Source organism: Castor canadensis, chromosome 5, assembly GCF_047511655.1.
Source record: "Castor canadensis chromosome 5, mCasCan1.hap1v2, whole genome shotgun sequence".
Taxonomy (NCBI): domain Eukaryota; kingdom Metazoa; phylum Chordata; class Mammalia; order Rodentia; family Castoridae; genus Castor; species Castor canadensis.
This window is the reverse complement of record NC_133390.1, coordinates 142,744,200-142,760,704: the sequence shown is the minus strand read 5'-3', so window position 1 is coordinate 142,760,704 and position 16,505 is coordinate 142,744,200. Positions and strand designations below refer to the sequence as shown.

Here is a 16,505-nt window from a genome sequence, read left to right as displayed (position 1 = left end):
AACCAAATCTAAATTTGATTTCTAATATTTATTTTTCTTTTAAATTGTCACTTATTTAAAGTACTACTTTCTCTGGATTGCTGAGTAGAATTGCTTATGGTTATGCTATCTTTTTAATAATGCATAAGAGTTCTCTTTGACATCTTTTATAATAAAAGCATTATAAACACTAATAATTTTGTGTTTAGAATTCACTTTTCAAAACTCAGCATGGTATAGGCAAAACCAAAATGCAATTCTAATATTTGTGTTTATTACATATACAAGTCTAAATTTCATGTTTTTCTAAGTACACATCCCCCCAAGTCAGAAACACACTTACATTATTGTTTTTCTGAAGTCCTTTATTCTTAAAGCTTTGTTGACAATGGCTTTAAGAACAGACTTCAAGCTCCTTTTATGCCAGCTGATGTATTCAGTTCAGAAGTTATGTATAACTTTCTTAAGGATATTTAATTTGCCTAGGGCAAAAACGGAGATGTGCAGCAAGTTTGATATTGCCCATTAGTTCACATACTTTGATTTATTGAATACCACTGGGATAATACAAATTTAATAATTGGAACATTATTCTGTAACTATTTTTTAATTTATTTTTTTCTCATTCAGCCAGTTCTTTTTTTTTACATTTTATTAATACCAAAGTGAAAAATGGCCTGTGCTTATACTACAAGGATCTCATGTGAACGCAGTCCTGATTGTTCAACACAGCAAGAAAATTCACTTTCACAGTCAACAAGTCATCTTACTCAGTAGAACACAAAGTAAATGGTTTATAACTTCAATATCTGCAAGGAAAATACAGTACAAATTACTAAAAAATACTAAAATATAGAATTATGTTCAGGCATCTCCACTACATCAATCGCAGCAGTAACCTGAAATTTGAAACTTTTAATAAAAAGTTCTTAAATATAAATTATATGGCAAATGTACAGTACATTGCTTTTTCTTCAGTCTCTCTTCCAGTGTTTTGCAGTAGAACAGGGTTCCTACCATCACCTCCCTTAGGTTTAAAAAAACCTGAAACATAGTCTGCTGTGGGTCCTCCAGCATCATGAGTGTGAATGATCGGAGTCTGGAATACCACTGTCTCTGTAGCTTCGGTTACTACTGCTTTCACTGTGATTGTTTTTGTACAGATTCATTCCATTAGGAGGAAATATGGTGTGTATTACAAACTCCTCCTTAGAGATGGGTTCATTGTTTATTGGCAACATCTGAAAAGAAGTTTCCCTGATTTCCAGGATAGAGTTGTCCTTCTTAGTGCCAGCTTCTGCATAGTCATCCTTTCTTCTCCTCCCTTTGCTGTATGCACAGTTCCTTGAGAAGAGCGATCCATTCCTATGAACATACCAACACACTAAAGCAAGAAGGGCAATGGTCACCAGGGCCACAGCCCCACCAATGATGGCAGCCAAAGGTAAATTGGGATTTTTGTAAGGTTCTTTTTCTTGCTCTCGATTGAGGGTGGTTGTTGGGTTGTACATTCGAAGGGGTGCAGTTTCAGTCTCAATACAAACAGGAGTTTCATCAAATAGGTAGAGGTTACTGGTTTCCATGGGAACCATGCATACTCTATAGGGCGAGTCAGGTTCCAGGGCTGTGACCAAGTATTCACTGCGTTCCCCTGTTACTATAGTTTCAGTTATAGATCCAAACGCTGGGCTATGGCCCAATTTAAGCCAGCTGAGTCTTAAAGCAGTCATAGGTAGAGCAAGTTTCCAGGAGATATGAATTGTGTCAGAGGTGACAGACTTCACAGTAATTATAATTGTTTTTCTCGAGGGACTCCCTGTAGTTCGTTGATCCTTAATGAGCTTGGGGTTCTTAATATCTGGTTGTTTGGTCACAGGAGCTGGCCACTGTCCTTGAGCAGGATACACTGTGTTAGGTATTGCAGTGGTTATCTGAATGGTGCTTACAATCCCACTGTCTTTACAATCAAACAGTTCTGCATTGAGGTCCTTGATAGCCATCCCACGAACTTTTTCTGGGGCTTGGCACATAAGCCCACGCACATTAACCTTCACAGGTAGTGACTGTAACCAGTCTCGTACCCATTTCATCTTGCACCCACAATACCAGGGATTGTTGCGAAGAATAAGTTGGGTTATGTTGTCCAAATCATCAAAGATACCCTGAGGTAAATTACTTAGGTTATTATTGGACATATCAAGTCGGTACAGCTGCCTTAGATAAGAAAAAGCATTTGGGGGTACCCGGTTGATGTGGTTGTCTTGAAGGTAAAGCTTCCTCAGGTTTGTGCCTGGAAGGTTTACTGGTGCAGCAGTCAAGGAATTCCGGACCAGGGACAGTTCCGTTAAGTTAACTAGATTGAAGAAAACTTTATCACCTAAACCGTGGTTGTTCAACAGGTTTCCATCCAAAACCAGGCGTTTCAGGCTAGTGAGGCCTTGAAGAGATGGTGAAGAAATGGTAGATATGCGGTTATCATCCAAACGTAGTTCTTCTATAGTCCTGGGCAAACCCCAGGGAATTGTGCTAAGGTGGTTCCGGGACAGAAAAAGCAGCCGGAGATAGTTGCTGTCTCGAAATGCTCCCTCTTCAATGCTAACAGCAGAAACAGAGTTATCATCTAAATGTAATTCTTCCAGATATGGAATCTTTGAAAGTGAATCATAAGTGATAGTTCTTATGTTATTTTCTTGCAAATGTAACTCTTTTACATACTTTGGGAGGTTGGTAGGAAATTCATCTAAACTGTTGTGGTATAGGTATATTCTTTCTACCTTCAGCAAGTTTTTCAAATCTGAAGGAATCCCAGCATTATTTATTTGGTTGTTCTGAAGGTAGAGAGTTGTAGCATCCTCTGGTATTCCTGTTGGAATGGACGTCAAAAAGCGATCATTACAGTAAATGAAACCTGCATCACAGCGACACACAGATGGACAGGATTTAGCCATAACTGATAGAGGTGCCACTTGAAAAAACAGCCCAATTTTAGTCCCGATGAGGAAGAGGCTCCAGGCTGGGCTGATCATGGTCAGCAGTGTTGAGGTCTTTACACAAGGTAGCTTCTGTCACTAAAATGGAGTAAGAATGACAGAAAACAATCAGGCCAGCATACTGATATCCTTAGAACAGATGTGAAGCTAAAACATCTATAACCACTTTTAATATTTTAATTTTTTGGACAAGGGCACACTAAGGATAATTGCTAGCTAACAATGAGCACAATCATACAATCTCTTTGCCTTAAATGTTTCTGGTATATAAATTAAAAAGTATCATGTACTAAATCCTTTTGATTTTGAAATGTTAAATATAATTACTGTTTTATTAAGTAACCTAAAACATTTTCATTATACTAACCAAGCTTAATCAAGTTTCTATTTTTTTTCTTAATATTCATAATAATTGACATACAGGAATATCATTTGTTATATTTAAAGATAATGACTTTGCTGTTCTTGAAAATTTTTTTTTCAGTGTACCTTTTAGTCAGGTGTAGAAATACAGGTATAGAACGTGTAGAAAAAAAAATCTATTCTTCTATTCAGGAATAGTTACACATACTTTGAGATCCTCAGTCTCAGTAAAGCTGGTCATTTGCTTTGATTATTAATGCTGTTTCTTTTTATTAATAGTATTAAATATGGTTTAAAGTTATTTCTAACAAGAAAATAATAAGGCATCTTTCATTTACTTTAGGGAAAGAATTTATATGGCTAATATATCCACCTGATCTAAAGTGGAAAATTCCATTTCATGTTAAACTATTTCTTCTGTTTGTTTTGTTTCATACTGCATGGCTTAATGACTTTGTCTGCATTTTTCATTATTTTCTATCTCATAGCATGTTTTCACAGTGTATTTATTCTTTCTTCAAATTCTAAACTAGGTAACATGATTCAACTTTCCCCGTGGACTGGAGAATTACAGATTTATACGGATCTATTGTACAATATAATCTTTCCTGTAGTTTTAGGTATAATTAGCCTTTATAATTTTAGGCATGAAAGTAAAAATACTTTAATATTTCTCCTACCTTATTGAACGATGTGAGTAAATTTTGCATGGGTGAAAGTCCAATGCACATATATTATTTTCCTGATGAGGGGTTGGGACTTATAAGCTCTTTTTTAGTCCTTGGAAATGTTCTTCACTGTTTATTCAAGTAATCCTATGCCGCACACACCTCCAGATCAGGCGCGCTGTTGTCAATGAACATTCCAGCTGTGGTTCAGCATGGTGGGTAAACTCATTAAAGTGGGGCCAGAAACAATTCAGCTTCCTGTTACTATGTAGGACACATGGCTTCCTATTTTCTTTCTCTTTTTTTTTTTCCTTTCTGATAGAGTTTCTGTGTGAAGGTTCCTTTTGTGTAGCTTAATTCCCTTAGTGGAAATTGCCCTCTTTGAAATTCTTATTGGCTCTTCTGTGCAATGTGGTCAGAGATAGTAACTTCAGATCCTCATGAAGAAAGCCATTCATGATGCTAAGGCCTGTATAGTAATAGGTTTTTCAGGCGGTTACCCCCTACCTTTATTCCCATCCAGGATTATCCAAGTATAAACTTTGTACAGTAGCTACATCCTGAGGTATGATTACCTGCTGTGAAATAGTGATTTCCAGCTTTTGCTTCTTGCTGCTTTCTCACAATTTCTGATTCAGTCACGTTATACAAGAACAGATATTCTCTTTTAAGAGGTAAAGGAAACAATTCAAATACTCTTCATGGAAAGAGAAGGAAGCACACTAAATTTCCTTTATATTTCTCTTCCTTAAAATATACTGGGACTGAGCATCTCCTGTGAAAGTAAAAGGTTTTAATTAACTTTAATTTAAAAACTTTCAGAAAAAAAAAAGAACTTTCATATTCTAGAGAAATTTCCCAGAGATTTAACTTCAATTTTTTTTTTTAAAGCAGTATCTCTTTCATTACAATAGCTGGTGGAAAGTGATGGGTTGACCTCTTCATTTTTATGCTTACCATTTTAGTATCTAAATAAAGCAGGAACTGAAGATGAGATTGTCATCTAACAGATAATTTCCACAGTTAACTGATTCTTAATGTTGCATTGAATTAAATACAGAAGAAGCAAAGCTTCATTCAAGAGACAATGAGCTCCTTCCATGGCTTTCAAATTCAGGCTAATCAGGTTACTTTTACATCTCAGGCATAAAATGATACAATATTTTAAAAGAATAAGAGAAGTACATGTCAAAAAGATGAGTAAATACAGAACGAGGATTTTCAATAGAAATGCCACAGTAACTTACTGAACATTTTTGAGTGTGGTTTTACAAAGTCATACAATCTGCAATTTAAAGAGTTGAAAAGACTTTGCCTTAATGCTTTGCTTTTGATTTGCTCAAGTGACCTGTTTGATTCTTCCTACAAGTTTCAATTTTCCCAACTGCAGAATGTAGATGGACACCATCACTTTACTATTTTGGGTATAATTGAGGAGTAACTGGTGATCTTGGAACTCTAGTGTTCACTAGAGTTGAACACTCGAGTTGGAGCACTTAAGTGTTCTTACTCAAACAGTAGCATAGAAGTTCAAGTTACAATTAGTTTGGGTTTTGTTTTTTTTTTTAAGGAGAATATTTATAAATTTCTTTTAACACACTGAACTTGAAAAAAATCTGTATTTGGAATAGAAAGGACTTAATTTTGATAACTCTCCTTATAATAACCATTTAGAAAGCATATCCAAACTCGATGGAGCATTTCTCTGTAGGCTCAAACATGCATATGCCAATTTCCACTACGTGAACTTTTCATTTTTGAAAAAAGAATTTAGGTTTGACTAAAGAGACCAGAGTTTTAATGATGACTGCTTTGTCCATTATCTTTATCTAATATTCATGAAGGTTTTTGAGGGCAGGTAGGTATACATATATATGAGCATTGGTTATACAGTGTCACCCACTCAGGTGCTTTCTGTACCAATTGGAAATATCTGGGTATCATGGGAATATTTGACCCTGGATTAAGGACTAACGTAGCAATTTGCTTTTCTGTCAGGTATAGCCGAGTGTCCAACAAGGACAGCATCTGTTCCAGAATTTAAATACCTTACTGAAAGTGTGTGTTAAATAAGACCACACTTTCTGTTTCCCGGTTCTCTTTGAAAATTCTATTTCTTTTAGTTTGCCACTAGATACTAACACTGTCACAGAGTATATTAACAAAAGGAAACTTGAAACAACTTACAAATACGTATAATTTGTTAGGCAAGTTGAGACAAAAATAGCAGCTAACATAGATAAACCTGCCTCCAGGGAATATTGCAAAGTATCCACAGAGGAAAGTTTAAATGATTTTTTGTTTGATGTGATGGTTTTGCTCATTATTGTTGATTTCAATAGTGCATTTTCTTATAAAACTGTTGCCTTCTCAGTGTGTGAAAATGGAAAACTAAGCTGTTGAAATTATAATTACAAAGTTACTTTAAAATTTTTGCTGTAAATGTTTTCTAAGCCTGAAAATTATCCAACATATAAAACAATGTAGTTAATTTAAGTTAAGGAAACAATTACTTTAGTCAAATTGCATTAGAAACTAATTAAAAACTACTATAAAGACAACAAGTAAGAACCTGCTTAAAATGACCAGTAGGAAGGCATCTTTTAGATCCCAAGGGCATTGGTAAGGCAACATACGCTCTAAAGTTGAGATGATGAATCTGCTGAATGGGGATTTAAAAGTTGTTGGTTGTCCTAAGTCAGGTCAAACCATAGTTTACTCTAGATGATGATCATAATGATAACCAGAGATAAAAATAGTTGTCTTTTGATAGCTTGTGTCTGAACTACATGTATTTTACCAAACCAGGCTCAAACAATCTATGTGTTGATTTTCATATTTTTTATACCAAAGAAAGAAAAAAAAATCTAAATTGGTGTGAAAAGAAATAAGATTGATTTGTTTGTTTTATCTGCTTTGCATTTGAGAAATTACTTCCACAGCTGTTTGACATGTAAACTCACATTTGTCATTCATACAATAGTGGTAATAATGTGGGATTAACAGAAAACCTTTAATCTCATTAAGTTCTTGGAGTACTGTCATTCTCTTCTCCCCAAATTACCTTAAAACAAAAGACAAAAGCATAAACCAGGTTTCTTGGAAAAGAAGGATGCTCTTTCACAATGAAGATTCTGCTTACAGCGGCTCCCTCTTGCTGCTAATGCTTTTACTTCAGCTCAGAACAACAGCCAATGCACATTTGCTAGTGTTTCTTACCTTCTTTATATTTCACCCTACAGTGCCAAACAGTTTTTTTGTTTGTTTGCTTGTTTGGTTTGGTTTGAGCATGTTAAAGACTAAAGACTGTAATAATCTCTCCATCAAAAATAAACAGTCCAGTCCCCATACTTACACTTCCTTCTTTCTGAGCTGGACCCACATATTCACACACTTAGACATTGTAGCCAATGTGAATGATGAAAAGAAAAATGACCCCCACTGGCATGGACACTGTGGCCAGGTTTCTACAACATCGACTTCAGAGCTTTTCTGTCTACAAAGGCTTGAAAGAGGCCATTACTTCTGAACAAAAAAACAATCAATTGAAAAATATTTTTAATGGAGTAACTTGGGGGAAAAACATAAATGGAATCCTGGTTACTTAATGGAATGTTTTAAAATTATTTTTAATGGAATCATTACTTAAGTATATAACACTTAAGCCTGTAGCCAAAAGAAGAAAAGCATAATCAACTCACCAGTGAATCAAATTTTAACAGGGATCTTTCTATTCTGCTTCTTTTTGAAATAAAAATTGGGGACTTTAATTTTTTGCATTTATAATGTAATCATCAAGTCTGACAAGTCTCCAATTTATTTTCATAATATACTTAAAACATTTAAATAGTTAAGGATGCTGTCATTTTGAGATATCATAGGAAAACTAATAAAAATTAAGAAGTTGTGTTTGAATAGAAAATAGATATTTAAGTAAAACAAGAACTTGAGGCAATCTGCATGTTTATATTACTCTTTCTTTGTTAGCACAATATTTTGAGAGGCAAAGGTATTTCTCGTGTTTTAAGAATATAACTTAAATTAAGATGAAGTTATATGATTGTGTTAACTTCCTAAATCCTTTTGTGAATCTTTTGTTAAAATTGATTTTCACTTGACTTAGTTGATCATTATTCACTTTTTAAAAAATCTTAAATCAAGTGTAAGGTTTTGAGATTTTTGGTTTCATTTTATTGATTTGCCTCACGGAATGATTTCTTAATGCTAGGAACTTTTTAATATATTAAATCTAAAAATGGGATGTCATGTAGAACCTTTAGCCCAAATTAATTGCATTATTTTGATTGAAACCTTGAGATTCAAAAAAATTCATGCTTAATCACATTTGTCCAAATTTGCAAATATTTCTAGCTGAATTGGGATTCATACAATTACAATCTATAGTATTATGAAAGTACTTTATTTATGAAGGCTAGAATTGCTGATAGCTCAATCAAATGAACAACCTGTGAATGCTAAGTCTTTGCAACAACAAATGGTATTTCAAGTAAACTACATGTATGGTTAAACTGAAAAACTGGAGTACATCAGGTTAGTTGACAGTGACAGCAAAATGCTTTCTAAGCAGCCTGTCTGGTAGTTAAATTTTCCATGATCATCAGATTTCGGAAAGTTAACAATTCTTTTGTTTAATGCCAGGCAAGCAGAAGGACCTCTAACTCTCCTCTTGAGAGTCATGAAGTCTGAAGGGTTTGCTGAGAGGCAGAGAAGCAAGTGTATCTTTTCATACTTGGTTTTACCCAGACTATTTTTTAGTGTGAAGAAGGTTTTGTTTTATTTATAGAAAATAGGGGATAAAAGTTCCAAAGCAAGGGATTTTTTCTTTCTCCTTTTATGTTACTTGTTCTTTTCCCCAATGAGTTTGTGATAAATGAATCTAATTCTGCTTCACTTATTTTGGCTTGTAAAGTTAAATCAAGCATCCTTAAAACAAAAAGGCAAACTGGGATGTTATCTTTCATCCTGCTGAATGCTCCCCCTTTTATGATGTTAAAGCCAGACTAAATGAATTAGAGACCAAGACTTGTAAGAATAAATGCAATATTAATTCAGAGGGTAGTGGAGGGAAGTGGTAGAGAGCTTGAGGCAGGGGGCGTGCTTTAAGTTTGTACTGACTTTTGAGCAACTATAAATAAAAGTATGCTTACCTTTGTTAAACCACAAATATTTTGCCATTACAAACCTGAAATTGTTCTTTTAGTGTGTAAGTATGATTAAGCTTAAATTTCTAATATTTAAATTTCTATACACTAGTTCAACAACTATTTTTTTGAGGCAAATGTGTGGCAAGCTCTGTCCTGGTTGGCGAGACCATCTAAAATCATAAACACATTGCTTTTCATGTCCGAATAGTATATTATTGATTTAAACCAGATGAAGAGGAAGAAAATCAGCAACACATAAACTGATCAATCCACAGTTCAGTGGCACACTTTAAAAATGGTCTTTAACCAAATGTGGTCTGTGGGTTTTCTCTTCAAAGTTGCCACAGTAATTTGGGCACATAGAAAGTGAAATAATGTAAAAACAAAAGCTGTCATTGTCTCATCAAGTGAGAGTAATTTCTTACTCCCCTCTTATAAACAGACTAATATCTGGAGATAGCTTTTTATATGCTCCTGACACTTGGTTTTGGGTTAAGAAAGAGATTATGCATATGCAAAACAATGAAACTTTGGCTGTTGCTTAAATTATGTTTATTACTTTCTACTTAAAATCTTTGCTCTGGAGTTTTGGATAAAGTCCTGAAACATGTTGTCTTATACAGTATAAAATGGATTTTAAACCTGTCATGTTTAACCAAATTTAGTGATGTTGATCTGTATTTTGAAACTAGGAGATGCTTTCTGAATGGTCTATACCTATTTTAGTGTTTAAGAGGAAGAAGTCATTTTCAGAAGAAACTTAACCATCTCTTTGTGGGAAATTGATTTATTGACTTTTGGTAAAATTTTGAAATGGTAGAATGTTAGAAGAAGCTGAGGAACATCTCTTTTAATGCTCTGAAGAGAAAAATGCCATTTCAAGGATTAATATTGCTGAGAGATTTACTGTAGAGTTTTTGCCCGCTGGGGGGTAGTACACTCTACCAGAACACTGCTTTCAGAAGCCGCAAGTCAGATGTTGGCTGCTGCTGGCCAGTTTTTCTCTGGTTTAATTACAACAAAGCCTCCCGTTGAGAAGAACAGTGAAGGCCTCTGGGGCAAAAGGTGGGGGGTGGGAGGGAAGGGGGAATGAGGGAAGGAGGAAGGGAGAAATTACAGCTTTTCAAAAATTTACGGAATCTTATTTCCCTTGTTGATTTCCTCATTTGACATGAAACAATTATTTATAATGCCTTTTAAATGAGCTGGTATGAATAAGAGAATATAAAAAGGAGGTTATTCCGAATTTTTAAGTTAGCTTTAGATCTTACCATTAATCACATTCTTTGTTATGTAGCCCACCCACCTTAAAAAAGGGGGGGGGGCGATTGAGATTGGCTGAAATGACAACTCTAAACTGAATTATTTTTTTAAATAGCCAGATTTAATTTAATATTGGTATGAACATTGGCATATCCAAACTAAAAAGCAAGAAAAAAAAGAGACATTCATATAACATTAAGACAAAGTAAGAATTCTCTGCTGCTGATATTTGTACGGCTTAAAGTTGTTCAAAATAAACAGAGAAGAAAGCCTTAGGATGTGTGGCCAAGAAAAGCACAGAAACAAATCTTTTTGCATTGCACTTGCATGTTTAAAGCTGATAATTGTATTTTTCATCTGGAGGACTGAGTGTTCATTAGGGTCTTGTGTCCCTAGGCAGGAGATGCAGGGCATAATTGGAGTTTCTATTTGATTGGGCAATATAGTCTAGAGAAGAAACTAGGGTAAAGATAATTAATAGCTTGCTAACAAAGTCTGACAGCCACAAGATTTCAACCAAATTTATTTCACACTGCTTCATTTAGCTCTGAAAAAGTTTTGATAGAATTGGAAGCTCCTTAATTAACACTTGAAAGCAAAAGAAATATACCTTCTATTTTGCTGCCACATTTAGTTATGACAAATTTTCTTACTGTTTTTCTTAGTTTGGGTACAATCTTTATTTGCTGCCCAATTATGTATTTCACAAACATTATGTTTAGAAAGTGTTTAATTGGGCATTTTGAACCTAACCATAATTGATTTGAAAAGGGAGGGGGCATGCAGAGAAATGAAAAGCCCAATCAATGACTGATAGATGGTACTACTAGAATACAATATTAATACACTCATTATGTTTACTCATTCACAGATATTTTTGCTGGCCTTTGGACTTGATGTGTTTTGGCAGTGCTGTACTTAAGAAAAAAACAAACTATAATTTTCTTAGTTAAGCACATGCAATCACATTTTTGTAACCTTGTTTTTAATTGCAGGCTAATAAAGATTTGTGTGTGTGTGTGTATATGTGTCCATACACACATAATATTTGAAACTAAGTTGCATAATCAATCTTCTCATAATTAAACCTGATAATAATATGTATAGTAATAATAATAATAATAATAATGTGGTACTTTTAAAGGATTGATTTTTTTTAAACTCATTTCCAAAGAGGTGAATATCAGTCAATCTGAGTTAGGCGTAAGTGATTATACCTGAAAGAGATAAATTTATTCTTTTTGTTTATGCTGCTCAGGGTATTCTTATGCAGTTAGGGGTAAATGAAAGACACTGCTACAGCTGAAGCACTTTTCTAGTGGCTTTATTCATGTTGTTTCATGCTATGAACATCTGTGTGCTTTTTGGAGCAGATTTACTATGAAAATTTTAAATAGCTAATTATTGATACCATTAGTAAATTTGGTTTCATGATTGAAAAAAAAATCAAGATTTTTTTCTTTTGAATTCTAAATAAATAAATACAAACCAATATCTCCCCACCCAAGATGCTGAGAAAGCATGGGCCTGTTACCCTCTACCTTTATGCAACCATTTTGTTTTAGACCTAATTCACTGGAAAAAAAATTTTTTTCTGAGAAGATACATTTAAGTACTTTTTGGGAGCTTTGTATTATAAATCATTTGTTCCAATTTGCACTCTTCTCATTATGAGTTGCAAGTAAATGGATACTCTGCATATCCCACTTGATGAGGGCTTTATTCATTTTTTTTCTCCCCTTGTACCCCAAACTCACTGCATGCATCAAGCATAGCTTCCAGGGTGAGCTTTGTTAGTTTCTCTGAGTAGACTTCGTCAGTTACTATGCTAGTCACATACTACACTTGCCCAAGCAATGGATTTTGGTGTTCTACTGGAGGGGGAATATGGTTTGGAAGAGAGTCTTCCCCTCCTCTTACTTGAATTTACTAGTTGAGATTACAAGCCTGAAATGCTTGAAGGAGCTCTGGCAGGATAGTAGTGCAAGCTTTAAAATCTAGGTGTAGCTGTTAATCCTTTACAGAGAGAGGCACATAAGTCTCCAGGAGTAGCTCAGCTAGCTGTGAGCAAGATGTATGCTTTTCATGTACTGCGTACTCATGGGCTGAGGGATTATTGATTTTCTTTCACAGTTGTAAAAACAGCAATTGGTGATCATACCACACATACAGTACACACCAAGTTAGTGAGACCTTTCACTTTCCTGTCTGTGCAAAATCTGCCTGTATTCTCTAAATTTAACATTTAACTTTCTAACTCACTGTTTTCCATGAAGCTTCTTTCAAACAGCAATTATTTGAGATGGAAAATGCCATTTATTATTTTTAAATGAAAGAAGATTTTAAGAAACTTCTTGTATTTGGCTCGCTAGTCAAAATTTTCCTCTCTGGCTTGCACGCACTTACATTGCTCATACTTGGTGACAGAGCAAACGTCCCTATTTGGATCCCTCATGGCACCAAGTCATTTCCTTCTAGAGAGTAAAACCACGAAAACTTTCTGGGACAAACATAAGAAAAAAACATGGAAAACACTTACCAGGAAGACGAGAAAAAGCAATCCTATATATACTGCTGTTATAGCTGTAATTCCATTGACTGAATTGTAGTAATAACCCTCCCCCCCGTCTCCGCTGCGTCCAGTTCACACAAAGCCAACAGCAGCTGCAGCTTGAGCTGGTCCTGCTTCAGATCACTCCTGCGCCGAGGAGTGAACGAGGGAGAGCATTCCAGTTTACTGCACACAGCCCACCTCCAAGTCTGAAGTTTAAAGCTTCACCTCGCAGTGGTTGAAGAAGGGGGTGATGTCATAGATGGGCAGGACTTAGCCAAGCTCTTGTTCAGTGAGGTAACTGGATAATCAGACAGATGAGCTTTGCAAACGCTAGAGGGGGTGAGAGAAGCCGAAATGAGATCCTCAGCCTGCCAAAACTAGGATGCCATTTGGTTTGTAGGCAGATCGCTGGAATCTCAACATTCTCCAAAGTTTACTACTACAAGGTAGTGGTAGCATGCTTAGAAAAAGAAAATGCAAGCATGTTAAAAGGATATTTATAAGATTACAATAGAGAAATACAGGTAACTTTTTCTATTGCCAAACCATCTGTGTTGGAAAGGAGTTAACCAAAATCAAATTATTTTTTATTATTGACTAGTTGCGATCATGTTATAACTATTGAAGATGAAGGCCAGTAACTCTGGCTGTAAATATTTATATGGCAAATGAATAGAAAGCAGGTTTGAGTAACTGATGAAGGAGAATAAGAATGTCAAAAGATAAAACAATATTGAAGTAAACAGTCTTGTGTTGGAGGTAAAGAGAAAGTTCTTTATATGTTTTACAGGATGAAAGTATGTTTTCTAAACTTCTATTTATCCATCTTCTTTAGAACTTAGTAGATATTCATAATTAAGGACTGTCCCCCAAATAAAACGTTTTGAAGATTGAATGGGATATTCCCTTTCTGATATGTTTTGCTGCTCTGAGCATGGTTTCAGATTCAAACATCCTTCAAAACTTTTCAGGGATGGCTTTGCCTGGATTAAAATTACTTTATATTAATTCAGCCACATAAATAGACACTGACTATTAAAAGGTATGGAGATTATAAATTTGCTTTGCCTAATTAACAGAATTACAGATTTTTATTTTCAAGTACAATTTTATAGACTGGTTTCTTGCTGTTTGATCAACAGTTGCTTTGGACCTATAAAGTTTCCACTAAGTAAGTACATTTTACTTTGATGGGAAGAATTTTATTTCTGTATTTACATGGAGGGTGATTTCCTTAAATATCTTTATTTGCTTTATTCTTAGAACTTTATGATTTTATCCTATGTTTATTTTTTGGCAGGGGGAGTGGTGCTGGGGGTTAAACTCAAGGCCTGGCACTTGCTTGGTAGGTGCTCTGTCACTTGAGCCATGCCTTCAGTCTTCCTTTGTCCCTTTTAAGTTTTTCTGAATGTTTGTTTCTGAGAGAGCTCAGCTAATTGTCTTTCACAGGAGTATATGATTATGGGCTCTTCATTAACTTCATTTAGTTTATTTTTATGCTTGTTTTATAGCTAAATGACTTTCTGAGGTCCCCTCTAAGAATGGGTGATAAAATATTAAAGTAGAAGGTGAACCCTTAGTAAGAGATGTACTGACTCCTGTCGTTCTATGATTGCACTTTTGCTGGTCTGGAGGATAGACCCTTTAAATCTAGGAGTTGTAGAATTCTAAGGTCTATTGATAAAACAATTTGTTATAACTGTTAAATAGTACAAGTTAAACTGAGATTCAGCTGCTGAATTTTTGGAGAAAAGAGAGATGGGAATAATAGGTAATCTCTTAAGAAAGTGGATTCTTTTCTGTTACTGCAAAACAAACCTGTGGATTACATTATTTTATGAAATAGTTCTTTCTAGAAGCCATTTTCAAATGAGAGTTGGTTCTATTTAAAAAGGAAATTTTTGCCTGACCAAATTCCTGTGGGTTTATATCCATATTTAATCTGTTTCATCTCCATTCAGGCAGGCCTTCAACAGAAAAGAAAGATAAATGGGCAATTTGGTTTACAGGTATCTAAAGGAAAGTGTACTGGCCTAGGAGTTAGGAGTTCTGAGGATTGTATTCCCCAACCTACCATTTGTTACATGACTTCACATTACCTCCTCTGGGCTTTGGTTTTATCACATGGGAAATAAAGGCAGCAAAAATTTATTGAATGCCAATTATGTATTGTTGTTGCTTTTATTTTTTTCCTTTTAAGCTGTGGATTAAAATATAGAAGGAAAGAAATTGTGAAAACCTGTAATTTATCATAGAGGCACTAACTTTGGAGGCAAACTCTTTTGAGGGGGGTTAGTACCGGGGTTTAAACTCTGAGCATCAGATTTGCCAGACAAACATTCTACCACTTCAGCCACATCCCAGTCATTCCCCACCCCCACCCCCCGCCTTTTTTGTTTTGCTTTAGATATTTTTCAGCTAAAGTCCCCTATTTTTTTTATTCTGGTAGACCTCAGCCCATGATCTTCCTACTTATACTTTCCCACGTGGTTGGGTTATAAACATGTTGCCACCTAACCACATCCTGAAGGCAAACTATTAATAGATCTCTATCATCTTACCTTGTCCAAAAATGTATACTCTTGCTGCTTCCGTTTTTCTTCACTTCTTACTCTTATTAGCCACCTGAAATTCTGCTAATTGGAGATGAACGTGTAGTAATACTTGCTCATTTTGCAAGTATGTACCAATTCTGGAAAGACAGAGAGTACCATGAGTTCCTTCAGAGTGCTTTCCTACTGTTTACTAAAGGAGATCAACTACATTAAGCAGATGGCTATCCAGTTTGAAGGGGAAGGAAGGCTAGCACTTTTCAGAGTGAAACCTTTTAGGCTATGATAGGAAGGGAGGAACTGAATTCTCATAGCAGAAGGTCTTGGCTCAGAGTGGGAGGAACCAGTGTAGTCTAAAGCTTAAGTATATGGACTTCAGAGTCTTGCATATCTAGGTTCCATCTTGACTTTGCCATGTGACTATAGACAACTTACTTAATGTTTCTGAGTTCATTAGCTCAGTGCAGGACTCAGTGCCTGATAAAATAGTAGCTGGCATTAAGAAAATGGGGGTATCTGAGCATCTAGAAAGCAGGCATTGAGAAGTGAGAGAATAGGGCAGAAAGGGAGGTAGAAGGGGGACAATAACAGATTTTTCACACTTTTCAAATTTCCTTTTGAAATAGTTTTGTAGCCAGGAAATGGAGTGAGGCAAGGAATAGGGAAATAGCTGAACAATTTAATCCAGAAGTGGGGAAAAAAGAAATGGGAGAAAAGACAAAATGGTAGTTCTTATCTGTAGTCTTTATACTTTCTGAAGTGGGGAAATACAGTACAACCCCTGATCATTAGACAGTGGTTTATGTGCCTAAATTTGGTGCTGTTTATTATTCTAAACACGGAGATGGGATCTAGGCCTACCCAAAACACAGAGACAATAGGTGTTTTATTACTTTCTCTTTTTAGGTATGCCTTTCATTTTTCTGTTTCTGGGAAGGCAGATGTGGATAACCTCTCTATGCCCCCTATCC

General features: G+C 35.3%; 2 protein-coding genes across 18 annotated transcripts in view; one reads left to right on the top strand and one right to left on the bottom strand.

Annotated features, from left to right (window-relative positions):
* Window positions 1-16,505, top strand: part of Macrod2 (mono-ADP ribosylhydrolase 2) — a 2,131,419-nt gene that overhangs the window by 364,962 nt on the left and 1,749,952 nt on the right. The window lies entirely within an intron of this gene.
* On the bottom strand, window positions 491-13,213 carry Flrt3 (fibronectin leucine rich transmembrane protein 3). Of its 3 annotated transcripts, none has more exons than XM_020155690.2 (3): window positions 12,968-13,213; window positions 4,013-4,775; window positions 491-3,047 (listed from the first exon to the last, which is right to left on the bottom strand). In XM_020155690.2, the coding sequence occupies exon 3, from the start codon at window positions 3,003-3,005 to the stop codon at window positions 1,056-1,058; it is 1,950 nt and encodes a 649-aa protein (XP_020011279.1). In that variant the 5' UTR covers window positions 3,006-3,047; window positions 4,013-4,775; window positions 12,968-13,213; the 3' UTR covers window positions 491-1,055. The 3 variants fall into 3 exon arrangements, with proteins under 3 accessions (XP_020011279.1, XP_020011280.1, XP_073930396.1); XM_020155691.2 differs by having other exon boundaries at window positions 4,576-4,775; XM_074074295.1 differs by lacking the exon at window positions 4,013-4,775.